Source organism: Rhinopithecus roxellana, chromosome 6 (genome assembly GCF_007565055.1).
Source record: "Rhinopithecus roxellana isolate Shanxi Qingling chromosome 6, ASM756505v1, whole genome shotgun sequence".
In the NCBI taxonomy this organism is placed as follows: domain Eukaryota; kingdom Metazoa; phylum Chordata; class Mammalia; order Primates; family Cercopithecidae; genus Rhinopithecus; species Rhinopithecus roxellana.
The window spans coordinates 102,630,925-102,657,623 of record NC_044554.1 but is presented as its reverse complement, the minus strand read 5'-3'; the positions used below and the strand labels follow the sequence as shown (position 1 = coordinate 102,657,623).

General features: G+C 51.1%; 1 protein-coding gene across 1 annotated transcript in view; it reads left to right on the top strand.

Moving 5' to 3' along the window:
- Nucleotides 1-26,699, top strand: part of RADIL (Rap associating with DIL domain) — a 79,346-nt gene that overhangs the window by 30,645 nt on the left and 22,002 nt on the right. The window contains exons 3-5 of the mRNA XM_030932013.1: nucleotides 14,900-15,147; nucleotides 16,242-16,874; nucleotides 18,248-18,285. Coding sequence (XP_030787873.1) covers nucleotides 14,900-15,147; nucleotides 16,242-16,874; nucleotides 18,248-18,285 — 919 coding nt within the window. The remainder of the gene's footprint in view (nucleotides 1-14,899; nucleotides 15,148-16,241; nucleotides 16,875-18,247; nucleotides 18,286-26,699) is intronic.

The window sequence follows — 26,699 nt, the reverse complement described above, 5'->3', positions numbered from 1 at the left end:
AGACCAACCTGGACAACATGGTGAAACCCCATCTCTACCAAAAATACAAAAATTAGCAGGGTGTGGTGGCACATGCCTGTAATCCCTGCCACTTGGGAGGCTAAGGCACAAGAACCACTTGAAAGGCGGAGATTGCAGTGAGCCAAGATCGTACCACTGTACTACAAAGTGAGACTCTGGGCTACAAAGTGAGACTCTGTCTTTAAAAGAAAAGGAGGAGGAGAAGGAGAGGAAAAGGAAGAGGAAGAAGAAGAGGAAGAGGAGGAAGAAGAAGAAGAAAGGGTAAATGATCACTCTCGTAATTCAAGCATTTTGGGATGCTATGGTGGGAGGATGGCTTGAGGCCAGGAGTTCAAGACCAGTCTGGGCAACATAGCAAGACCCCATCTCTACAAAAAATAAAAAATTAGGCCTGATGGCACACACCTGTGTTCCCAGTTACTCAGGAGGCTTAGATGAGAGGATTGCTTGAACCTAGGAGTCTGAGGTTGCAGTGAGCTATGAACATGCCACTGCACTCCAGCCTGGGCAACAGAGCTAGACCCTGTCTCAATAAATACATAAAGAAATAATAGGAGAAAATGAAAGGTAAAAAGGTGCCACTGGCCTGGCCCAAAGCATTTTTGAACTCTAGTGAGGCAAATTCCAGTCCAGTGGAAGTTCTTTTGTTCCATTCCAAAGCCTGGGGATAGTCTCTTAGCTCTGCCTTCTGTCCTGTTGGTGCCACCCTCTGGGATCTTGGCTTCCTCCTCTGAGTCATCTTTCCCTCTGCATGAACGGTAGCGTGTTTATCAGCTACTTCCTGTCTGTAGCCACCCCCTTCATTTTTCAGTGTCTCTGTTCCTTTCGGTCTAGGCCAGCAGTATTTCTGCTGGCATAATTTTCTGAAGAACTTGTGGGCCGGATGAGGATTTCACAAGAATTCACTCTATTAGACAGAAAGCCACATCCATAAATGTCTCTGAGATAATCCCTTCTCTACTTTTAGCTTCTGGTGAGATGGTGGAGGGACAGTGCTCTTGAACTTCCTTGAGGTGCTCTGTTTTGACTAAGAAAAATATACAAGAAACACCCTTACTCTACTGAGTCATTTATGTGACCAGGTACCCTGACATTTTGGTCCTCCTGGGTTTCAGCAAAGGGTTGTCCAGGCCCACACTTGGTTTTTCCTCTCTGCCTCCCATCAGAAGCCACTTCTGACTTTTGGCATCTCTTGTCATCTGGAGAGGCTGTGCATTTTCAAACTTGTCCACTCCTGGTTCTTATTTTGCTGAACAGTTCTTCAATTTCTCTCTCTCCTGTTGCCTCTCACCATAAGCAGCAAGAAGAAACCAGGGGGCACCTTCTATACTCTGCTTGGAAACCTCCTTGGCCATCTCTTCAGGTTCAGCATTTGCAAATTCTGCTTTCCAACAACTGCAGGATGACAATTTCAGTGAGCTCCCTGCCCTCACATCACAAGAACCCTCCTTCCTCCAGTTTCCAGTAACATGCCTCTCACTTCCTTCTGAGCCTTTGCTGGCAGGCTTGTGAGCATCTAGGTTTCTGCTGTTTGCAGCAATTTTGCCTTTCTCTGAGGTGATTTAGGAAAGTTCTCACTTTATTCTGAGAAAGAAGCAATGTCTTTACTGTGCACATTTCCTAGTAGCCTGTTCAAGGTAATCTAGACTTTTTCCATCCTGCTTCTCAGAGTCCTTCCAGCCTCCACCTACTGTCTGATTACCAAAGCACCTTCACGTTTTAGGTATTTGTTACAGTAGCACCCACCCCATTTCCTGGCACTAAAATCTGAACTTTTCCTTCTTTCTTTTTTTTTTTTTTTTTTTTGAGACGGAGTTTTGCTCTTGTCACCCAGGCAATGGCACGATCTCGGCTCACTGCAACCTCCGCCTCCCAGGTTCAAGCAATTCTCCTGCCTCAGCCACCTAAGTAGCTGGGATTACGGGTGTGTGCCACCATGCCTGGCTACTTTTTTTTTGTATTTTTAATAAAGACAGGATTTCACCATGTTGGCAAGGCTGGTCTTGAACTCCTGACCTCAGATGATCCACCCGCCTTGGCCTCCCAAAGTGCTGGAATTCCAGGCGTGAGCCACCGCACTCGGCCCTGAACTTGTTTTCTATTGCTTGCAACTACAAGTGCAGCTTAAAACTATAGTATTTAACTTACATTTTCCACAAGTCAGGAGTCTGGGCATGGGGGAGCTAGACCTTCTGTCCAGGTCTCACACAGCTGCACTCAAGGTATCGGCTGGGCTGCATTCTTCTCTGGAGCTCAGGGACTTCTTTCAGACTCACAAGGTTGTTGGCAGAGTTGAATTCCTTGTGGTTTTAGGACTGAAGCCTCTGCATCTCTCTCCTCCTCTCTCACTGGCTTACAGCCAGGGACCACTCTCAGCTCCCAGTGACTGCTGTCAGGTTGCCCCTGTGATGCCCTGGAGAACTTCCGTGGCATCACACACTTCTCACACTTCATATCTCTCTGACTTCTCCTCCGTGACCAGCTGGAGAGAACTCTGGCTTTGAAGGAGCACACGTGATTAGGTTTGGCCCAACGAATAACCTCAAAGTCAGCTGATAGACAACCTTAATTATATCTGCAGAATCTCTTCTCCCATGCAGCATAATCACAGAGTGAGCCCAGAGGGCAGAGATCATGGAGCCATCTTAGAATTCTGCCTACCATAGTGACCTTCCGTGCTTTTTCTGTACTTATATTATACTGCAGGGGACTTCTTACATATGTATGTACATACCTACAGGGTTCTTTTTGTCAAAGTTTTTTTTTTTTTTTTTTTTTTTAATGGAATCATCTGTGTAGTATGGGTAAAAGCAATGAAGAAAAAAATGAAAAGAAAAAATGGGAGAATCATATACTTAGTTTTCTGTATTTTTCATACCAGATCCTGTCTGAAAATTACATCGTGTGTTATACCTCCAATTCATTCATCTTAATGGTTATGGAATATTCCTTGGTGTAGACGAAACACTGTGTATTTGGGGATTGTTAGGAACAATTTTGCAACTTACCTTCCTACGTATACCATATTTCACCAAAGAAAAGATGTTATCAGTAGTAAGATTACCAGTGTTAACCAACATAAAAAATACGACAAACTAAGACATAATTCTTATTATCTAGGATTTTTATTTTTGTACTTAAGCTATATCGTATCTAAAGATTTATTTCAACACAGATTTTGATCTGTATTCATTTTGTGCGTACACAGAAAGGTATGCAGGAGTGAAATGAATTTAGAGTCTAAGTCTTTTCAAATCAGAGCCGTCCCTGTCCACACTCCCCACACAGTATCATTTTCTTTGTCCTCAAGCGGATTGGTGATGTGGCATCCCCTGCTGTCTCATCTCTAGTATGTTCTTCCAAGCCACTTGCTGATTCAGTCTGCAAGTTTGTTGCAGATAACAGCTGGAAGGTATGTTCATTCTTTGGATGGTCCTGAATTAACTGAAATGTTGCAGAATCTCGCCCCAGGCAAAACAACCAAGTTCTCGCCTCACAGCTGCAGCCTGGCTGACATTCCACAGAATACAGGATGTCTTCCAGTTCCAGAGATGTTAGAAGATAAACACGTGTGTTTAGGAGTTGATGGAATTGATCCTATGAACGTTCGTTCATTCATTCATTCATTCTTGTAGTAGAATGAGAACTATGTACACTTAAAAATTTTTACTTATTTTCACCAAAGTTATGTATATATATGCACAGTTAAAGCAATACTTTCTCATTACTAATTAAAAGCAAAACAGTAGTTCTCTGCCATAGCCGTTCCTTCTTCCCAGTTTTGAACTCCCCACAACCACTTTCAACTGTGAACTGTTTCTTTTTGGCTTTTAATTCCTTATCTTTTTTTTTTTTTTTTTTTTTTGAGACCGAGTTTCCCTCTTGTTGCCCAGGCTGGAGTGCAATGGCACGATCTCAGCTCAACGCAACCTCTGCCTCCCAGGTTCAAACGATTCTCCTGCTTCAGTCTCCCAAGTAGCAGGGATTACAGGCATGTGCCACCATGCCCGGCTAATTTTGTATTTTCAGTAGAGATGAGGTTTCTCCACGTTGGTCAGGCTGGTCTCAAACTTCTGACCTCAGGTGATCTACCCGCCTCGGCCTCCCAAATTGCGGGGATTACAGGCATGAGCCACCAGGCCCGGCCTAATTCCCTGTCTTTAAATAACAAATGTATCCTGCTATGTCTTGATTTTGAAAAATTTTAGACATTTTCTAGTGACTTCCTTCAATGGAAAATGAGAACTTAGGTCTTTTCACCAACCCCCCTCCAAATTTCCAATTCCTATTGCCCAATCTTCTCAATATAGTCATTTTTTTTTAGATTAATAATCAGGGTTTGCATTTTTATGATCATATATAGCTTTTCACAACTAAAGATGGGTTCATACAAAGATTGTTTATCCTTCCTGTCCAGCTTCTATTTTTCTTTGTAGTTAATTATTGCCCTTCTTGCTTGTCCGTTCTTTTCCTTGGTACTTTTTATTATTTCTGCATTCCCTTAGCAGTCTTAATTGTCTTCTCTCTTTTAAGATGTTTAGATATATTCGATATCTTATCAATTTCAGCTTCTTGGAGCCGTCTTCCTTGTCTCTGTTGGATTATGATGTAAAGAAATGTATTTGCTGAGTTTTTTTTTTAAGTTTTCTTATAAGAGATATTTTTATACCATAAAATTTTCCTGTTTTTAGTATACAATCGAATGAATTTTTAGTAAACTTACAAAGCTGTGTGATCATCATCACAGTCCAGTCTTAGCATTTTTATTTATTTATTTATTTTCAGACAGGGTCTCACTCTGTCACCCAGGCTGGAGTGCAGTAGCGGGATCTCAGCTCAGGAGATCGAGACCATTCTGGCTAACACGGTGAAACCCCGTCTCTACTAAAAATACAAAAAAAATTAGCCGGGCGTGGTGGCGGGCGCGGTGGCGGGCGCCTGTAGTCCCAGCTACTCGGTAAGCTAAGGCAGGAGAATGGCGTGAACCCGGGAGGCGGAGCTTGCAGTGAGCTGAGATCGCGCCACAGCACTCCAGCCTGGGCGATACAGCGAGACTCCGTCTCAAAAAAAAAAAAAAGATTGTACCTCTGGGACAAAAGAGACGAATACCCAGTGGTGCCTGGGATGAAACAGCGCCCTCCACAGGGCTGTCGGTGTTGGTGGCCTGCCCAGCGCCATGCTGGATGCGGTGAGCAGGACTGTGCTTCGCTGGTAACCCTCACCCGCTGGAAGAAAAGGGCTCACAGGCTTCCCAGGGTAACTAGCTACGGCCCCTGGTTTCGGCTGGAGAAAGTTCTCGGTTCCGCCACGCTGCTCTCTCCTCCGTACAGCCCTGGAGAGCTCCGTCTCCATCTGTGTCTGCCTAACAAATGGCTTAAGCATTTTATCTCCTCAGTTACCCATTATCTTAATTAGGTTTTCAGTTGCTTCTCAGAGAGCGCGATTGTTGTTCCCTGAGTAAGATTCTAATTAGTATGAGGCGGTCCAAGTTTCATCATGGAAATAATACCCTACAGTATGTAAAAAATATTAATAATAATTTCTTCTCCCTCTAAAAAAATGGAACCTCTTAATTTGCCGAAAATTTGGAAAATAAGTGAAAGTATGAAGAAAGGAGTAGAAATCACCTGTCGGCTCACCTCCTGGAGAGAATCATTTTCAACGTTTTGGTGCTTTTCATTCTGGTGTTTTCTTAGTGTATGCATTCATTTACTTCATTTAGTGATCGATTAGAGATGGGGTTCTGGCGTTTTCTCAGAATATGCCTTCGTTTTCTGACTGTATTTATGAGGTCTTGCTCTGTCACCCAGACTGGAGTGCAGTGGCACAATCATAGCTCATGCAGCCTCCATCTCATGGGTGCAGTAGCTACTCCTGCCTCCACCTCCTGAGTAGCTGGGACAAGGTGTGGCCCACCACATCTGGCTCATCTTTTTATTTTTGTGGATTCGGGGTCTGGCTGTGTTACCTAGTCTGCTCCCAAACTCCTGGCTTCAAGTGATCCTCCTGCCTCAGCCTCCCAAAGTGCTGGGATTACAGGCATGAACCACCATGCCCAGCCTACATTAGCTTTCTTTAGGTTATAGCTGGGACTACAGGCACCAGCCACCTCGCCCAGCTAGCTTTTTGTATTTTTTAGTAGAGACAGGGTTTCACCGTGTTAGCCAGGATGGTCTCAAACTCCTGACTTCGTGATCCGCCCGTCTTGGCCTCCCAAAGTGGTGGGATTACAGGCCTGAGCCACCGCGCCCGGCTAGGTTAGGTTTCTAAAGTATTCTGCAAATATAATTTTCATATACAGGACACCTCTCGCTTCTTTCTTGCTTTTTTTTTTTTTTTCTACGTAGGTCAAATTCTGACACCCCTTGCTTCTTAATTTGCTCCCTTTCCTCCATCCTAGCACTCAGGGGCCACGTGTGGTTGACTCCTGGGTCATGAATCTGACATGATTTGCTTCTGATCTTTAAAAATATTACTGGCCAGGTGCAGTGGCTCATACCTGTAATCCCAGCACTTTGGGAGACTGAGGTGGGAGGAATGCCTAAGCACAGGAGTTTGGGACCAGCCTGGGCAAAATAGTGAGACCCTGTCTCTACAAAAAATACAAAATTAGCTGAGTGTGGTGGTGTCCACATGTAGTCCCAGCTACTTGGGAGACGGAGGCAGAAGGATTGCTTGAACCCAGTAAGTGGAGGCTGCAGTGAGCTGTGATTGTGCCACTGCACTCCAGCCTGGGTGACAGAGCAAAACCCTGTCTCAAAAACACAACAAAACAGTCTGAATTTTGCTTATTCACCATGTCTAGTCACCTTGCTAACTTCACTTGTTAATTGTAATAATTTTTTACGTAGATTCTTTTGCATTTCCTGCATATACAATCACATTGTCTGCAAAATAATGATAATTGAATTTGTTTCCTTCTTTCTTTTCTTTTTTTTAGACAGAGTCTCACTCCATTGCCAGGCTGGAGTGCAGTGGTGTGATCTCAGCTCACTGCAACCTCTGCCTCTCAGGTTCAAGCAATCCTCCTGCCTCAGCCTCCCAAGTAGCTGGGACTACAGGTGCCTGCCACCATGCCCAGCTAACGTTTTGTATTTTTAGTACAGATGGGATTTCACCATGTTGGTCAGGATATTCTGGATCTCTTGACTTCGTGATCTGTCTGCCTTGGCCTCCCAAAGTGCTGGGATTACAGGCGTGAGCCACTGAGCCTGGCAACTTCTTTCTTTTCAGTCCTGTATCTTTCCTCTATTTTTCCCCGCCTGTTGTACTGACTAGGATCTAGTACAAAGTTGAAGAGAAGTGGTTACAGCAGGCATCATTGTCTTGTTCCTGATGGCAAGAGGAAGTTACACATACAGTCTCCCTAGAATTGTTTCCCTAATGGGAGAATTGGTTCCCAAAAGCGAGGCTAATATGTTCCTGTCTAGCCACAGTTGCTTTGTAGGGCCTTTTTTTTTTTTTTTTTCGGAGTCTCTCTCTGTCACCCAGGCTGGAGTGCAGTGGCGTGATCTTGGCTCACTGCAACCTCCGCCTTATGGGTTCAAGCAATTCCCCTGTCTCAGCCTCCCGAGTAACTGGGATTACAGGCACCCACCATCATGCCTGGCTAATTTTTGTATTTTTAGTAGAGACGGGGTTTCCCCATTGTTGTCCAGGCTGGTCTTGAACTCCTGACCTCAGGTGATCCACCTGCCTCGGCCTCCCAAAGGGCTGGGATTACAGGCATGAGCCACAGCACCCAGCCTTTGTAGGGTTTCTGTAATGAGAATAAAATGGAATTAGATGCAAAATGCCCAGAATCAAGCTGGCCATGGCATAGGGAAGTGCTTACCAAATTATGCCTAAGCAGTTCTTTTTTGTACATTTGAAATGATTTTTCTTCAAGGACTGCTTGATGGTCTTATGGCTCTGTGTCCTTTACTGGCTTAGAAAAGGGTGCTTCAGCTAAAGGAAGACTCATTTCAGGCCTATCTGACCTCTGTGTTTTGCAGCAGTAACTGCAGAGTTTATTTAGCAGTGCGCCCCCGGCTGTTACTAGGGGCCACTTTAAAATCATCTCTTGGCCAAGGGCGGTGGCTCACGCCTGTAATCCCGGCACTTTGGCAGGCCAAGGCAGGCGGATCATGAGGTCAAGAGATCAAGACCATTCTGGACAACATGGCGAAACCCCGTCTGTACTAAAATTACAAAAAATTAGCTGGAGGGAGGGCAGGGTGGTGTGGCAGGCGCCTATAATCCTAGCTACTCGGGAGGCTGAGGCACAAGAATCGCTTGAATCCAGGAGGCAGAGGTTGCAGTGAGCCGAGATGGCACCACTACACTCCAGCCTGGGCAACAGAGCGAGACTCCTTCTCAAAAAATAAAAAAATAAAAATTGTCTCTTGCCAGGCATGGGGGTGCACGCCTATGGTCCCAGCTATTCTGAGGCCAGATGTTCGAGGCTGCAGGGCGTTATGGTGACTACGCCTGTGAATCCACACTGCACTCCAGCCTGGGCAACATAGCAAATAAGCAAAATGGTCTCCGTTCCCCAGTAGCAGTCAAGTTCCACAGCCCAGGAACGTTTCATTATCCCTTCTGTCTCCAGTCCTAGTCACCTCATCTCTGAGGCCTGAGAGTGAGGATGGGTGACAGAAACGGTTCCAAGTTGTATATATCATTATTCCAAACCATCAAGAGCCGGGGAGGGAAGAGAAAACAGGATCAGGAGGTGAAAGCTGCCGGCTGAGTTTATAGAGGAACTGAGCGACGTTCAGGAAAAGCCTGTGTTTTTCTTTCCAGGGCTGTTCAGAGTCTGTGGGAGCTGGTGATGGTCACCAGCTGCTTGTCCAGGTTCCCTGTGCACCCCCGGCACGCAGAGCCCCGCCCTCTCTGCCAGCAGCGCGTCACTAGGCGCTGCCTTCTCGAGGAGGGGAGGGGGTGGCCTAGACAAAGTTGTGTGGTGGTGGCTGCATGCTGTCCCCTCGCCTCTTTCTCCAGCAGTGACTACCTCACCTAGGAGATGAGGCTGTGCTCAGCAGCTAGGCTTGGCCCAGGCTGGGGAGGAAGTCCACTAACAGGGCTTCAGGGACACAGAGCTCAGCGCTCCTTTCCTTACAGCCTCTGCTGTGAGAGTAGAAGAAGGATGTCAACAACGACCGTCCCATCCCGATCTTCCCCATTGCCCCGGCGCCCTGCACTTTCTACTCCTTCCATCCCATATCAAAGGCAAACATTTCATGGCCAGGCAGTCCTGTCTGCGAACCATGGTCCCTTAGGAGGCCTGCATTGCTATTTCAACCTCTGGCCTTGTCACATCTTTTTTTTTTTTTTTTTTTTTTTTTTTTTTGAGACAGGTTCTTGCTCTGTTGCCCAGGCTGGAATGCAGTGGCATGATCATAGCTCACTGCAGCCTCGACCTTCTGGGCTCTGGTGATTCTACCACCTCAGCTTCCCAAGTAGCTGGGACTGCAGGCACACACCACCACGCCCAGCTAGTTTTTGTATTTTTTTGTAGAGACGGGGTCTTTGTGATGTTGCTCAACCTGGGCTTGAACTCAAGCCATCCTCTTGCCTTGGCCTCCCAAAGTGCTGGTATTACAGGCTGAGCCACTGGGCCTGGCCTTGTATTATCTTCTTACAATATCAGAAAGTGTACGTTTTGCTTCTGAGGCTGGGACCCCATGTATTAGCAGATGTTTGGAGCCAGGCAGGTCCCTGAGGGATGCTGTGGGCAAAACAGTGCTACCCACCAAGGTCCTAGTTACCCAGACCCTGCCTTATTCCTGGGCCGGGTTGTTTTTCTGCCTCTCCACCAGAGCAGATCAACAAGGGGCAGCAGGGAAGACCCGCACCCGCCGGCTTCCTCTGCAGGAACTGACAGACACTTATCCTGAGAAGGATTGAAATTGACACTAAATCAAACTGGAGGCTCCCCACCAAGCTCTCCCAGTGCTTGTGGGTATCACCTTGCTCCCTGTAAGGAACCGCTGTGGACAGGGCTTTGGGGGAGGGGGAGTGCTCTGGCAGTGGCTCCTCTCCCTGGCTGCTGTGTTCTAGAACCTTCCAGATGGCATTTACCAATACAGATTCCTGGACATCCCTCAAACCTATGCAGCACCTCTGTTCCCAGTGAACTAAGTCACGCCAGGGCAGGAACATTCCCAGAGATCCTTGAAGAAGATGAGGGCGTTGGGGCCACAGCTGACCTCGGCTGAAACTAGGCAGCCCGTCTTGTCCCTCACATGGGGTAGGCAATGAAAGATATGGGTATATTCTGGCTTGCAGCCTGGAGGTGTCCCCTTCACCCACAGCAGGGACTGGCGCTTTATTTAAGATGAATAACTTCCCATCTAAAATTACTGTTATGAAAGGCTGCGGCCGTCCTGCCATTTTGCTTTATTAGAATTCATTTGTTTCGATATAGTGTTTTCTTTTTGTTGTCGTTTTGTTTTGTTTTGAGACAGAGTCTCCCTCTGGTGCCAGGCTGGAGTGCAATGCCGTGATCTCGGCTCATGCAACCTCCGCCTCCCGGGTTCAAGCGATTCTCCTGCCTCAGCCTCAGGAGTAGCTGGGACTATAGGCGCCCGCCTCCACGCCCAGCTAATTTTTTTATTTTTAGTAGAGACGAGGTTTCACTGTGTTAGCCAGGATGGTCTCGATCTCTTGACCTTGTAATCCGCCCGCCTCGGCCTCCCAAAGTGCTGGGATTACAGGCGTGAGCCACCACGCCCAGCCAGAAATAGTGGTTTCTTGATAATGTATTTCTCACTGAACTTATTTCATGTTGGCGGAATCTCCCATTGGTTGCACAGGGGCCCCTGGGGTGACCCTGTTCTTGGCAAAGAACATACTTGTATAAGACTCCCAAACCAGGCAGTCCCTAAAATTGCAAAGCCCTGGCCTCCCCTTCCTGAGCAATGTGCTGCCAGTTCTGAGGGCCTTGAAACCTCCACGCTGTGTGTCTAGGGATGGCGCCATGTGATGCTTCTGAAGGTGGCTGGGGTCAGCGTTGCGAGAGATGCTCTCCACGTGCATCTGTCTCCCTCCACCCAAAGGCCAAGTGGGGACGATTTCTGTCCCAGTTCAGGTAGATCCACCCTGGGACTGCACAGCACTGACATGCTCAGGTGACTCAGGTGATGAAGCTGTATCACGTCAGGCACAAACAGGGCTCGATTGCAGCTCTCTCTGTGGGAACTTGGGAGGCCACGTCAGCCCCCAACAAGCCTGACAGCACACCCCCTGGGAACACGAGTGCTGGGGTCCTGTCTCCTGCAGCCTCATCTTGGGACAGTGCCAAGTCACAAAGCCACACGTAAGAGGCCTTTCAAACTTATGTGATTTTTACTTTAACAAAAGTGGTTATGCTGGGCACGGTGGCTCACACCTGTAATTCCAGCACTTTGGGAGGCCTAGGTGGGCGGGTCACTTGAGGTCAGGAGTTTGAGACCAGCCTGTCCAAGATGGTGACACCCCGTCTCTAATCTAAAGATACAAAAATTAGTCCAGCATGGTGGCACGCACCTGTAATCCCAGTTACTTGGGAGGCTGAGGCAGGAAAATCACTCGAACCCAGGAGGCAGAGGTTCCAGTGAGCCGAGATTTGCTACTGCTACTCCAGCCTGGGTGACAGAGTGAGACTCTGTCTCAAAACAAACCAACAAAAAAGTTTTTAAAAATAAAGTATCATCAGTTACATTTACCTGACACCTGGGTTCCCACCTCCCAGTCTGGACAGGTAAAGGTTTTTATCGTATTTGTTTAGAGTTTTTAAAAATGAAATAAGTCAAACACGATATAAAGTTATGATAATGTATTTATTATAAATTATATATAACATATATTCTGTTACGTACTGGACGCTATACTACATCCTGTGAAACTGAAAGCATTTCTTCCACCAGCCCCAGGCTTACTCCGCTGCCTGCTGAGGACAGCCACTATGTGGTAAATTCACTGTGTGCCTTGTTGTTTTGTAAAATAGCTCTACATTGATCACATGTTTGGCTGTAAAACACATTTGTTTGAATTCTCAGCGAATAAAAAAAAACTGAAATTATACCAACCACCCTCTCCGACCCCAGCCCAACAAAAATAGAAATCAGTGCTAAGAAGATTGCTCAAAACCATACAATTACATGGAAATTAAACAACCTACTCCTGAATGACTTGGGGGTAAAAAATAGCTTTGCATGCAAATATATAGAAACCATAAGCGATGTACAGCGGTGTTTTAGGTGCTTTAATAAAAACTGAGCCAACACGTCATACCATGTGTTATGTCATGTCACGTGTCACCTGAAGCTTTGCTCTTGCACCCTGTGGTCATGTACACAGCTGGCTACGGTCTTTTCTCTGCAGAGCTCTCCTCCCGTGCATGGCAGCTCCCTGTGAGGGGCGATTGGGTGGGTTCTGGGATTTGCTAACTCAAGCAGTGCTGAATGCATGTGTGCACGTGTGCATGCATGTGTGCACAAGTGCATGGGTCCTGCTGTCTGTCCCACAGCAGGGGACTGAGGAGCAGAGTGGCGTGGTCAGTTGCTGTCCACACTGGCCATGCCCGCAGCTGTGCCATTGTTGGCAGTGGCCGCTGCTGCTGCTTCACCTCCCCCACACCTGCACTCAGAGGGAGGCTCTGTCATGCTTGTGGCCTTGGGTGCAGGGACAGCGCCGCCGCCCAGAGGAGAGGCCTCATCTCTGGCCCCTCATTGAAGGCTGGCAGCCTGGCCCTTCTACACTCATGCAGGCCCACCCAGCACCAGCAAGGAGACCCTGGGAGTGGCCCCTGTGTGTCAGCCTTGGTTCTGACCTGCAGACATCCCAACCCTGGGCCTGAGGAGGCTGTGGGGCCTTGCCTGGAGGAGCAGGGTACACTCAGCTGCAAGCCACTTGCCTGGGGCTACAGCCCTAGGGGACACAGGCCTGGGACATCCTGTGCCGCATTTGTGGCCAGGCCCCCTGGGAGCCCCTGGAGACTCTAGGAAGAGAAGCAACCCTTCCTGCCCCATTGCCCTGGGACTTCCAGAAGGTCACTCTGAGGTCACCTCCTGTAACCTGGCCCCAGAGTTGGGAAAAACTTGGGGGCCGGAGCATCATCTGGAGCTTTTTTGTTCTTCTTTCGGATCTGACCCCACAGTTGTCCAATGAGGCTGAGCTGTGGGGCTCGTAACGCTTGTGGGAGTGGCAGGTGGGACGAGGTAGGGGAACCAGGCCCCACCTGCTGGGCACCTGCCGCCCGCCAGGCTGGGCCGGGTTCTGCAGCCGGCAGGAGCACAGGCGATGAGCAGCCAAGCCCAGCAGCCTCGCACTGCGGCTGGGCGGCCTCCTTCACACCCCGGCCCCCCGCGGGCTGCAGATGCACAGGCTGCCGGCTGCCTTGGGAAGGACGGCGGGGCCGCTGGCGCTGGTAAGGGTCGTCCTCGGCCAGCTGCCGCCTCCCTCCATCCGGCTTTTGTTTGGTTTTATTGGGAATGGCTGGAGGAAAGGCCGCCACAGATGGGGACGGATCTTAACCTGAAAGGCTGCGTACAGGGAACTCAGCAGAGGGCTCAGAAAAGACAGCGCCAGGTCAGCTGGGGACTGGTGAGTGGTTTTCGTCTATTGCAGCCGACTGGCTTTCCCAGAGCATGCATTTAGAGTGTGTGTCTGTATTTATGAGATTTTAAGTCTTCTTCTAAGGTTGTGTGTTATCTCTGAACTGTGTGTGCATGTTTGTGTGCACATGTATGTGTTAATGTGTGTGAGTGCATGTGTGTTGGCATGTGTGTATGTGTGTGCACGTGTTTATGTGTGTGTGTGTTTTTGTGTGGGTGCATGTGTGTGCATGTGTGTGTTGGCGTGTATGTGTGTACCCATGTGTGTTTATGTGTGTGTATGAGTGTGTGTGCATGTGTGTATGCGTTTTTGTGCGGGTGCATGTGTATTTGTGGGCGTGTGTATGCACATGTGTGTTTGTGTGTGTGGCTGCTTTGGTTTGGGAGTGTCAGAGGCAGCCTTGGGAAGGAGGCAGCCATGCTGTTGCAGGAGCAGGCTATCGGCAGCCCCATGGGCTGGGGTGACGTGGCTCAGTGACACCTCCTCCTTGTAAAGTGGGGGCAGGATGATGACCAGCCTCTCATCTCATGAGAGCACCCCCAGAGGGGAGTTTCACCTGGTGCCCAGATGGATGGGGCAGGACTCTGGAGGTGGCGTGGTGACCCTGCAGAGGCCCAGGCTGCCGTGGGAAAACGTTTGTGGTTTGAGGCCCTGTGGGCCGTGGTGCTGGCTGGTCGGGCAGGCCGCGTGCGACCCTGGGCTGCCACAGGGCAGGCGTGGTCCCCTCAGCCTGAGGATTTGACAGGCAGGCTGCTGGCTCTGAGATTGTCCTGCGGGTGCCATGGTGGTGCCAAGGCATTGTCTGCTTTTTCGAGGGGCATGGCTAGAGGGCAGAGTCCTTGAGTCTCCACCAGACCTGTTTTGACAGAACAATGACAGGCATCAGGAGACGTGGCTTAGTGGGATTTGAGCTCAGGAGGATCTGGGACGTGGGCGCTATTAGACTTATTTATTTTTTTTTTGGAGGGGATGGAGTTTCGCCCTTGTCACCCGGGCTGGAGTGCAATGGTGCAATCACAGCTCACTGCAACCTCCACCTCCTGAGTTTAAGTTATTCTGGTGCCTCAGCCTCTTGAGTAGCTGGAATTACAGATGCGCACCACCACGCCCAACTAATTTTTGTATTTTTAGTAGAAATGGGGTTTTCACTATGTTGGCTAGGCTGGTCTCGAACTCCTGACCTCAGGTGATCCCCCCACCTCCGACTCCCAAAGTGCTGGGATTACAGGGGTGAGCCACCGCGCCCAGCCCTGGTGCTATTAGATTTCTAACTGCTCACCCTGCGTTGCTTCTCTTCCAGGGATAAACGCCCAGGCCCGGAGGCTGCAGCGGAGTCGTGCAAAGGGAACCCCGGCCCTGGCCCTGGGGGATGCCCGGAGCTCCCCTCCACCCCGGTTGCGCCGCACAGTCAGTGAGACCAGCCTGAGCCCAGTGAACGCCCTGCCTGCTGCCGCCCAGGGCCCTGAGGAGCCCGGCCCGGACACCATGCGGTACTCGCTGTACCATTCCCCGCACTTGCTCCTTCTGCAGGGCTACAGCCAGCAGCACGTGAGCCTCCCCTCCTGACACTCACTGCCCGGTGCCACTGCGGGGACAGCAGGCGGGACTCAGAAATCAAGGCCTCCTCCCGCCTTCAGCCCAGTCGGCCGCGAGCTCTGTGGCTGCAGCCCCTCTGTGTGTGCGGAGGCTGTGGAGTGGGGTGGCAAGGGCAGATGTAGAGTCATCCACATTTTCCCTGTCCAGGCCACAGCGGGCAGCAGTGGGGGCTCCTCACTTCCCCAAACCCAGAGTGGGTGTCCTCAGCACCAGGCACTTTCAGGGAGAACAACTCAGGCCTTCCCAGGCTGGGTCTCCCACCTGGCTCTGGGGAAGGGCATGGGCAGGCGGCCAGAGCAGGCGGCCAGGGCCAGTCTGCTTCCTCCTCCAGGCGAGGGGGGTGCTGAATCACCAATTGGTGGCCACATTCTCTGAGGGGGCACCGAGAAACGGCCCCACCCCACCCCTACCTGCCCAGAGCAGTTTCTCACCACTTCCATCAGAGCAGGCAGGTTGTCGCCCCAAGCAGATGCCAGGCGCAGGGCCGCCTCGCCTTACCTTGCGGGACACTTGCCCTGCCAGACATCTGTTTTCCCTGCCCCCCTGCTCGCCCCCCCCCCCGCCCCCGCCCCGCCCTCCTGTGCAACCAGCTCTTTTGCTGCTCATTTCCATGAGCACTTTACAGCCATAGGGCTCCTGTGCTCAGGGTCTCAGGTGGCATCTTCTCTCGGGGCGGTGCTCCCACACAGTTTTGGGGATGACCTGGGAGAAGTTATGAAGTCCTTGGTCCAGTCTGTAGAACCAGTGCCCGTTTTCCCCGCCGGCCCTGACCTAGCCTCTCCCTGTCTCAAAGCTGGGTCACTCCCAGGTCTCTCGTGTGTCCCCGGGGCTCCTCTGGGAAACTAGCCTCCACTGGGATGGGCCCGGACATCGAGAGGCGGGTTCCTGAGAGCTGCCTGGGCTCTGGTTTGGGGATGGCCAGGGACATGGAGAGCCTGCGGGGACAGCATGCCAGCCACGCGGCTTCAGCAACCAGTGACTAAAGACAGGCCACTTTTCCCGTGTGCTGCTTGCATTGCGCCTGCCCTGAGCGGAGTCTCTTTCAGGACAGCCTGGTGTATGTGCTCAACCGGGACCGGCACACGGTGGGCCAGCGAACCCCCTCCAGCAAGCCCAGCATCAGCCTCTCGGCCCCCGACATCCTGCCTCTGCACTGCACCATTCGCCGGCACCCGCTACCGGACAGCGGCCAGCCCGGGGGGAGGCTGGTCCTGGAACCCATCCCCGGGGCGCCCATCTCCATCAACTTCTCCGAGGTGGGGCGCAGGACCGTGGTGCTGCACCACGGGGACCTGCTCTCCCTGGGGCTCTACTACCTGCTGCTGTTCAAAGACCCCGCGCAGGCCCAGCCCCTGCCCTCCCAGGCCTTGGCACGCCTCCGGGCGGTGCCGCAGAGCTGCCGGCTGTGCGGGGCCGCGCTTGGGGCCCGGGATGCCGCCTCCCCTGCTCAGGCTGCCCTGCCCCGGCGCCAGCAGCTGCTCCTGGAGTTCGAGCCCCACCTCGAGGACACGCTGCTGCAGAGGATCATGACGTTGATCGAGCCAGGCAGCGACGACCACAAGCTGACCCCCGCCTTCCTGCTGTGCCTCTGCATCCAGCACTCGGCCACCCACTTCGAGCCGGGCACGTTCGGGCAGCTCCTGCTCAAGATAGCCAGGCTGATCCGCCAGACCCTCTGGGTCAGTGTGCTGGGGTGGGTGGTCTGGGTCGTGTGCTGGTCTGGGGGAGGAGGGGGCCCGGAGCTGGCCCTGGCTGGGGGGCGGGAGCGCCTCTATCTGACCTCCACGGTGCTGTGCCGCTGAGCGCAGGGTGGCCCTTCCCTGCCTGTGGCTGCCTCCCAGCCCCACAGGCCACCAGAAGCAGCCCCAGAGCCCAAGGCGTCAGTTGCAGCACTTTGCCTCTCAGGGTGGGGCTTACATGGGGTCCGAGGTCACCTCCTGAGCTCTGGCCCGAGTCTCGTCTGCCCCAGGCACTTACTTGCAAACCAAACGCTGTTTAATTTCTTTCTCACAACCACCCTCACGATGTAGATACCGCATCCCAGGTCACTGCGGCATCAGGGAAACTGAAGCCAGAGGGTTGTAAGCCACTTGCTGAGGGACCCGGGTCCCAGCCTGCGTCCCAGCCACCTGGAGCTGGCTGTGTGGCTGGCCCACTCCCCGCAGCACGCCAGGGCTCACCCTGCCCCTAGGCTACAGGCTCTGAAACAGAGGCTCCCAGATGTGAGTGGCCTGGCCCAGGAATTGAGCTTATAGACATCAGACCGAGCCTGAGTTCACCTCTTGCCCCTGCACCCACTACCCCATGCGAATGTCATTTGCGCGTTTGTTTCCTGAAATGTGTGACTGTGTCGCCACTGCCCTGTCCTCGTTCCTCACCAAACATATAGACAATGCTTAGAGTCTATGCGCAGTCAGCCATCACGGTTACATTTAGCTAGATAATAACTTACTACTAAGGCAAGAATAATAATTATTTTTTTTTTTTTCTGAGATGGAGTCTCGCTCTGTCACTCAGGCTGTAGTGCGGTGGCGTGATCTTGTCTCACTGCAACCTCCGCCTCCCAGGTTCAAGCGATTCTCCTGACTCAGCCTCCCGAATAGCTGGGATTATAAGCATACACCACCATACCCGGTTTATTTTTGTATTTTTAATAGAGATGGGGTTTCACCATGTTGTCCAGGCCAGTCTCGAACTCCTGACCTCAAGTGATCTGCCTGCCTTGGCCTCCCAAAGCGCTGGGATTACAGGCGTTAGCCACCTTGCCCAGCCTCTACTATTTTTTAAATAGCCGGTTGTTATGTAAGCTAGAGAGTTGTGAGATACTCTATTGTAGGAAACTTGTAGGTCATAGTCGGTAATGGAATGGGAAGATGTTTAAGTCACATGGAAAATGTCCTTTCCAGCACAGCTTGAATAAATAGTCAGTGTCACACAGGATGCCTGGGGCAGCACGGCTTGTTTTCATGTCGATGGTATAATGTGTATCTGAACGTGTCCCTGTGTTAGCCTGTTTTTCTCACTTGCTTTTTCTCCTGCTTTGTAATTGTAGGAGAAAACCAAAGAACTAGCAGAGAAGCAGGCTCAACTGTGAGTATGACCTGGTTATTGTGCCCGTCTCTGAGCAGCAGGTCCCGGGGGCTCACACTTCCCCGGGGGAGCCAAGTCCCGAGGGGTCTCCCCACGCCTTGGGGTCAGCTCCGGGCTTTGTCCTTCCGTCCAAGCAGCAACCTTTTTTGCTTCTTTAGTCATTACCCTGGGAAGCTCTGAGTTGGGAAATTGCTTCAGGGCACCCTTAAGACTGGATGGGTGAGGTCTTTTTTTGTTTGTTTTTGTTTTGTTTTGTTTGAGATGGAGTCTTGCTCTGTCCCCAGGCTGGAGAGCAGTGGTGCAATCTCGGTTCACTGCAACCTCCACCTGCCAGGTTCAAGGGATTCTCTTGCCTCAGCCTCCCGAGTAGCTGGGACTACAGGTGCGCACCTCCATGCCCGGCTATTTTTTTTTTTTTTTTTTTTTTTTTTTTTTTGTATTTTCATTAGAGACGGGGTTTCACCATGTTGACCAGGCTGGTCTCGAACTCCTGAACTCAAGTGATCCACCTGCCGTGGCCTCCCAAAGTACTGGGATTACACGCGTGAGCCACCATGCCTGGCTTTTTTTTTTTTTTTTTTTTTGGAGAATCTTCACAATTTTATTAAGTATGTATTTTTCATTTTTATTTTAAGTTCAGGGGTACAAGTGCAGCTTGTTATGTAGGTAAACTTGTGTCATGCAGGCTTGTTGTACAGATTGTTTCATCACCCAGGTATTAAGCCTTGTACCCATTTGTTGTATTTCCTGATCCTCTCCCTCCTTCCAGCCTCCACCCTCTGAAAGTCCCCAGTGTCTGTTGCTCCCCTCTCTGTGCCCACGTGTTCTCATCATTTAACTCCCACTTGTAAGTGAGAGGGTATTTGGTTTTCTGTTACTGCATTAGTTTGCTAAGCATAATAGCCTCTAGCTCCATCCATGTGCCTGCAAAGGACAAGAGCTCGTGCTTTTTTTTTTTTTTTTTTTTTTGAGATGGAGTTTCGCTCTTGTTGCCCGGGTTGGAGTGCAATAGTGCAATCTCAGCTCACTGCAACCTCTGCCTCTCGGGTTCAAGCGATTCTCCTGCCTCAGCCTCCGGAGCAGCTGGGATTACAGACATGCACCACCACGCCCAGCTAATTTTTTTTTTTTTTTAAACGGAGTCTTGCTCTGTCGACCAGACTGGAGTGCAGTGTCGTGATCTCGGCTCACTGCAAGCTCCGCCTCCTGGGTTCATGCCATTCTCCTGCCTCAGCCTCCCAAGTAGCTGAGACTACAGGTGCCTGCCACCATGGCCAGCTAATTTTTTTGTTGTTGTTGTTGTTGTATTTTTAGTGGAAACAGGGTTTCACCTTGTTAACTAGGATGGTCTCGATCTCCTGACCTCGTGATCCGCCCTCCTTGGCCTCCCAAAGTGGTGGGATTACAAGCGTGAGCCACCGCGCCCGGCTGCTAATTTTGTATTTTTAGTAGAGATGGGGAGTCTCCATATTGGTCAGGCTGGTCTTGAACTCCTGACCTCAGGTGATCCCCACCCCCCCCCCGCCTTGGCCTCCCAAAGTGCTGGGATTATGAGCATAAGCCACTGTGCCTGGCCGATCTCGTGCTTTCTTTATGGCTGCACGAGGCCGTCTTTTGAGCCTTCTCCTCCCTTGCTCTCCCCTGATTCTGGGTTAGAAGTAACCTGCGCCTTCAGGGAAAGGCACAGCTCCTGGGTTAGAGGTAGGGCAGTGCACCGCCACTCTCCAACGGCTGTTTGCACAGAAAGCACTGTCTCTACCCTAGACACTGCTGGGGGGCTTGGGAAACCATTCGGTTGGGTCTAATACAGACGCACAGCCCCTGTGGCCCACACTCCCACCCTCAAGTAGGCCCTAGAGAGACACCTGCTTGTGGAGGGCAGTGTGTCTGCACGGGAGCTGAAGCCGCCACATGTCTCCTCCAGGCAGAGGGCTCAGCAGTAGCAGGGAATGACCTTCAGCCACTGCTCTCTCAGTGCAGCTGAATCCAAGACAATGCTGGGAAAAAGCACCCAGCACAGTGTCTGTGGTACGGTTAAATGCATACACACGCACACACACACACGTGTGTGATGTTCACAGCCAAGCCATCCTGTTTAAGACACACATGAGAGATGACACTGATGAAAGCAGAATGGAAGGTGGTGGCCATGCTAGGCAGCGAGGGAGGGAATGCGTCTGGGGGACTCAGGCTGAGTAGCTGGCAGCACCCCCTTAAGTCAAGCTGCGGTACACAGAGGCTTGTGTGATTCCCATCCATGCCTTTATTAGTCTGTTCTCACACTGCTAATAAAGACATATCCGAGACTGGGTAATTTGTAAAGGAAACAGGTTTAATGGACTCACAGTTCTCACAGTGGACTCACATGGCTGGGGAGGCCTCACAATCGTGGCAGAAGGCAAAGGAGGAACAAGGGATCGTCTTAGATGGCGGCAGACGAGAGAGCGTATGCAGGGGAACTGCCCTTTCTGAAACCATCAGATCTCGTGAGGACTCATTCACTCTCAGGAGAAGAGCATGGGAAAGACCCGCCCCCATGATTCAGTTACCTCCCACCGGGCCCCTCCCACAACACGCGGGAACTGTGGGAGCTACAGTTTAAGATGAGATTTGGGTGGGGACACAGTCAAAGCCTGTGAGTGCCTCACCTACCAAAAATGGTCCATCCATAAAGCCCATTATTGCCATATGTGCCTGCTGATGTCTACGCTAGGTCCATCCTTCTTTCAAAGGTAGGAGGGACAGGCATGGGACAGCTTGGGGACCACTGACCTGGAGTCCCCAGCATCCCCACTGCCCAGCCCAGGGAGAGCTGAGCTCTGAATGCCTTCCACTTTCACTGGCAAACAGCTGTTCCCTCTAGCCAGGCCCCGATGCCATGCACTAGGGTGGGTCCTGGCCTGTGAGATCTGGGACTGTGTGAGGGACCCAGGCTGTGCCTCCCAGCCTGACAGGAGGGGGTTCCACAGAAGCCAGGCCCCGGACAGCATCGAAGGGTGATTGACAGCCTGACCCATGGCAAGGAGGTGGTCCAGGCCCGGGCCCCTACAGTGGTGCCTGGCATCTTGTGGGCTTTCAGTGCTGAGGAGAAGTTTGCATGGGAGTTGGGACTGGCCCAGTGACAGGCGTGGTGGCCTCCCTCTGGGGCTCTGCTCCAGGACAGCTGGAGTTCTGAGGTTGAGGCAGGGTGTGGAGGGGATGGGAGTGTTCCCAGCCCTCAACCTCCTAAGTGCTGAGGTGCGGGGAGGACTGGAACCTTCCACCCCAGCGCCTGTTTGCTGGGTGGCCTGCAGTCTGAAGTGCAGCTCTGGGTGGACCCAGCTTCCTCGTTGACAGGAAGGCCGGGCCGTCTCTGCTGCAGCTGTGCGCTCGTGCTGTGCGTTCCGGAACCGTCATCGTTAGGGCCTAGAAACAGCCCTGTTTCCATCCCTCATGCACGCCTGGGGGCCTTTTCCTTTTTCCTTTGTAAAATAATGAATCACTTACAAAACCCAGAACAGTACAGACTCCGTCACTCATCCGTGAACCCACGCCTGAAACTGACGTGATGATGATGATGATGATGATGATGATTTGGGATTTAATATTACTAACATTTTGTTTGCCCTCTTTGCCTCAAATCTTTGTGTTCTGTGTTTCCAATTGTGAATGACCACTGAATTTGGCTAAATCATTTTCTGCATCTGTGATCATCATAGTTCGCCCCTTTAATCTGTTAATGTGGAGTGCTACATTCCTCGGTTTTCTTTTTTTTTTTTTTGAGACAAGGTCTCATTCTGTCACCCAGGCTGGAGTGTGCTGGCGCGACCTCAGCTCGCCGCAACCTCCACCTCCACCCCCTGGGCTGAAGCAATTCCCGCTCCTCAGCCTTCAAGCAGCTGGGACTACAGGTGCGCGCCACCACGCTCAGCTAATTTTTGTGTTTTTTGTAGAGATGGAATTTCACTATGTTCGCCCAGGCTGGTCTCAAACTCCTGAGCTCAAGCAGTCCTCCCACCTCAGCCTCCCGAAGTGTTGGGATTACAGGCGTAAGCCACCGGCGCCCAGTCTATATTTTTAATATTTCGAGGAGTCTCCGTACTGTTTTCTGTAAAGGCTGTACTAATTTATATTCCCACCAACAGCGTGCAGTCCTTTCGAACACCTGTCATCTGTCATCGTTTTGATAATGGCCATTCTAACAGGAGTGAGGTGGCATCTCGTTGTGGTTTTGATTGGCATCTCCCTGACGATTAATGATGTTGACTATTGATCTTTTAATTAGGATTTTCTCATCTGAATTTATTGGTAAAATCGGTCTACATTCTTTTATTTTTTTGCATTGTCCTAGTCTGATTTTAGTAACAAGGTTCACAGAACATGAATTGGGGAGCTTTCTCCATTTCTTAGTTCTCCAGATTGGTTCGTATGAGGTGAGGGCTGGCCCTGAAGCTTTGCTGGAAGAACATCTGGGCCAGAGTCCTCAGGGAGGGAGACCCGTGTTGGCCGAATCCCTTTCTTTAGTGATGATTGGTTTATTTCATTTTTTATTTCTTTTTGTTCTTTTCTTTTTCTGAGATGGAGTCTTGCCCTGTCCCCCAGGCTGGAGTACAGTGGCGGGATCTCAGCTCACTGCAACCTCCACCTCCTGGGTTCACGCCATTCTCCTGCCTCAGCCTCCCGAGTAGCTGGGACTACACGCATCCGCCACCACACCTGGCTAAGTTTTTGTATTTTTAGTAGAGATGGGGTTTCACTGTGTTAGCCAAGATGGTCTTGATCTCTTGACCTTGTGGTCCGCCCACCTCGGCCTCCCAAAGTGCTGGGTTTACAGGATTACAGGTGTAAGCCACTGCTCCTGGCACTGTTTTTTTTGTTTTGTTTTTTTGAGACAGTCTTGCTCTGTCGTCCAGGCTGGAGTGCAGTGGTGCAATCGCATGTCACTGCAGCCTCTGCCTCCCAGGTTCAAGCGATTCTCCTGCCTCAGCCTCCTGAGTAGCTGGGATTACAGGTGCCTGCCACCATGCCTGGCTAATTTTTGTATTTTCAGTAAAGACAGGGTTTTGCCATGTTGACCAGGCTTGTCTTGAACTCCTGACCTCAAACAATCTGCCCACCTTGGCCTCCCAAAGTGCTGGGATGACAGGCGTGAGCCACACTCCCGGCCTGTCCTGATGATTCTTAGTGCCCTAGAATCTTTCTTTCCCTGGGGTGAGTACCACATCCCCTTTCACTGGTTTCTTATTCGCCTGATCAGTTTTTTCCAGCCCGTACATGGAACCAGGGAAAGTTTACCTTCACCCTTTCTGTGTCCTTTTGTTTTATGTTTTGAAAGCGATTGTTTATTCACCTGACTTATCTTTGTTAATGGGCAAGTTGAATCTGTTTAGGTTTATTGCCATTCCTGATGTCTTTGGCCACATTTTTAACATTAGCTTCACACTGTTTTCTGTGCCTTTTGCCTTTAATTTTTATACTTTCCTATCTGATTGGATTTTTTTTTTTTTTTTTTTTTGGAGACAGAGTCTCGCTCTGTTGCACAGGCTGGAGTATAGTGGCTCGATCTCAGCTCACTGCAACTTCTACCCTCTGAGTTCAAGCGATTCTCGTGCCTCAGCCTTCTGAGTAGCTGGGATTACAGGCACGCGCCACCACACCTGGCTAATTCTTGTATTTTCAGTAAAGACGGGGTTTCACCATGTTGGCCAGCTGGTCTCGAACTCCTGACCTCAGGTGATCTGCCTACCTCGGCCTGATTGGATTTTTTTAAATTCCCCTTTTCCTTCTTTATTAGTTTAAAAGTAATTCTGAAAATATTAATATCTTCATCTTTTTATGGAACACTAGATCTCAGGATGCTTCGACCCCCATCCTCACTTCCAGGCTTTCATTTTATTACTTACATTATTGCAGCTTCAGCTTGCTTTTAACACTACTGTGTCTCAAATCATTCTTTGTTTTTACTTCATTTAATTTAATTACTATTTTTTGAGACAGGGTCTCACTCTGTTGCCCAGGCTGGAGTGCAGTGGTGCAGTCAGAGCTCACTGCAGCCTCAACCTCCTGGGCTCAAGAAATCCTCCTGCCTCAGCCTCCCGAGTAGCTGGGACCACAGGTGTGCTCCACCATGCCCTGGCTAATTCTTGGATTTTTTGTAGAGACAAGACTGAAGTGATCCTCTTGCTTCAGCCTCCCAAAGCGCTGGGATTACAGATGTGAGCCACCACACCTAGCCCCCAAAGAGCACTTCTAACAGTTTCCTGCAATATATTCACAATTTCATTTCCCTTCTTTTCTTTCTTTCTTTTTTTTTTTTTTTTTTTTTTTTCTGACACAGAGTCTTGCTCTGTAGCCCAGGCTGGAGTGCAGTGGCGTGATCTTGGCTCACTGCAACCTCCGCCTCCTGGGTCCCGGTTCAAGCAATTCTTCTGCCTCAGCTTCTTGAGTAGCTGGGATTACAGGAATGCATCAATATGCCCAGCTAATTTTTGTATTTTTAATAGAGACAGGGTTTCACCATGTTGGCCAGGCTGGTCTTGAAGTCCTGACCTCGTGATCTGCCCACCTCGGCCTCCCAAAGTGCTGGGATTACAGCTGTGAGCCACCGTTCCTGGCTTTTTTCTTTCTCTCTCTCCTTCCTTTTTTTCTTTCTTTCTTCCTTTCTTTCCGGGTGTGATGACACTGGCTGAGCTGTCTGTGGCTTGCTTTCTCACTCACGACTTCTCCAGGTGGGTGGATGTGGCTGACCCACATTTTGGGGTGCACCGTTCCCTGGTCCTCTCCTGATGGATGCGACAGGCATGCGTAGGCCGTGGCCGGCAGCCTACGCTCTCGCCTCTGTGCTCCTTGTGGGCCCTGCAAGTGTTTCCATTGCCTTGGTTCCCAGGAGTGGGACTCCAGTGCCTCCCTTCACCCGCAGGAGATACCCGCGCCCTGACCGGCCTGCCCCAGCCAGCTGCGCCCGTTCCTCCTGCCGGGCTGTGCCGTCCCTGCCCGAGTGCCCTTCCCTCTGCCCTCTTCTAGAACAACATGGGTTTTCCTTTTCCACTAGACCTGCTCCTCCGTCCACACAGGTCTGGGTAGAATGGGCTGGATCTTCATCATTCCCTGGGCCCCCATCACGTGGCCCCAGGTTGGCAGGTGGGAGCGTTCAGCGCTGACCTGGCCCGAGTCTGATCCTGAAACTCCAGTTGCAAAGCCTGGTTGCTTGTTTTCCGGGAGAGGCCCATCTACCCTCTGGGTTCCAGTAAAATTGAGAAGGGCAGCAAATGTTGAAAACAAGATGGAATTAGTCTCCGAAGAGCCCAGCGAATCCTTTAACTGCATAAAAAGCTCCTCTGCCCATCTGCAGACATGCATGTCCTTCAAGCCAGTGTCCAGAATGGGCAAAAAGGAGCAGGACTTTTAGCTGTGCCAGATCCATGAGCAGGTAGTGGACCTGCTTAGCCACCAGAAACAGGAGAGCAGTCTCAGGCCAGTTTCTTCCCTCCCCAGCTGTGCGCACGCGAGAGAGGTCAACATTGTTTGTGGACAACAGTGAAGTGACGTCAGAGAGAGCAGGCAACACTTGGGGCACCGGGGAGAATCTGGGACGCAGCCTGGGCTTCCTCCCCTAGCCCCGCTTGGCTGCCCAGCTGGGGAGAGAACAGGGAGGAAAACAGGGCCTCAGCCCTTCCCAGATGTCCTCACACACTGACTGCCTTAAGGTCCTGGTGGCATTTCCTGTGGGCTTGGTACCTTTTGAAGGGCCCCAGGCTGGGTCCACGCACCTGGGACTGCGCGCGGTGGTCACTCTGACAGCTGTCCAGCCTTGAGCCTGGCACTGCCCGGGGCCTGGGGGCAGGCACTGGGCTTGCACCATGCCCTGTGGCCAGCAGAGTGGCAGCCGCCTGGCTCACCCCTTAGAATCCCCCCAGTAAGGGACACAGGTGACAAGGAGTATCCGGGCCAGCCACAGGCCAGGCAGCAGGGCCCTCCTCCACACCCCAGGCAGTCCCAAGTCAGATCTGCATGATTTGATCTGTTTGCAAAACGATCCTTCCTGCTCACCACTCGGGCACACGGCTATTTGTGTCCGCCAGCTGCGATTATGGAGGCTTATGGATGAATGCGTCCTCTGAGCTGCTAGGGACCCAGGGCGTCTGAGGCAGCCTGTCCAGTGGCTTAATGCTAAGCTGGTGCATGGACCAGATGAGGAACCTGTGAGAAAGACGTGTGGTTGGCATTTTAAATGAGGAATTACCCGGGGACCTCAGCACAGCCTCGCCGTATCCACCCCTCAGACGTTCCAAGAGGCTGGCTGAGGACACTAGAAGGCAGTGTCAAGTCACACCAGGCAGACACATCCTGCGGCTGGTGCCAGAGATGCGGGACAAAGGGTTTGGGAGCTCTGAGCTTGGAAGCCAGCCTGACGGCGGAGGCTGCCGCCAAGGGAG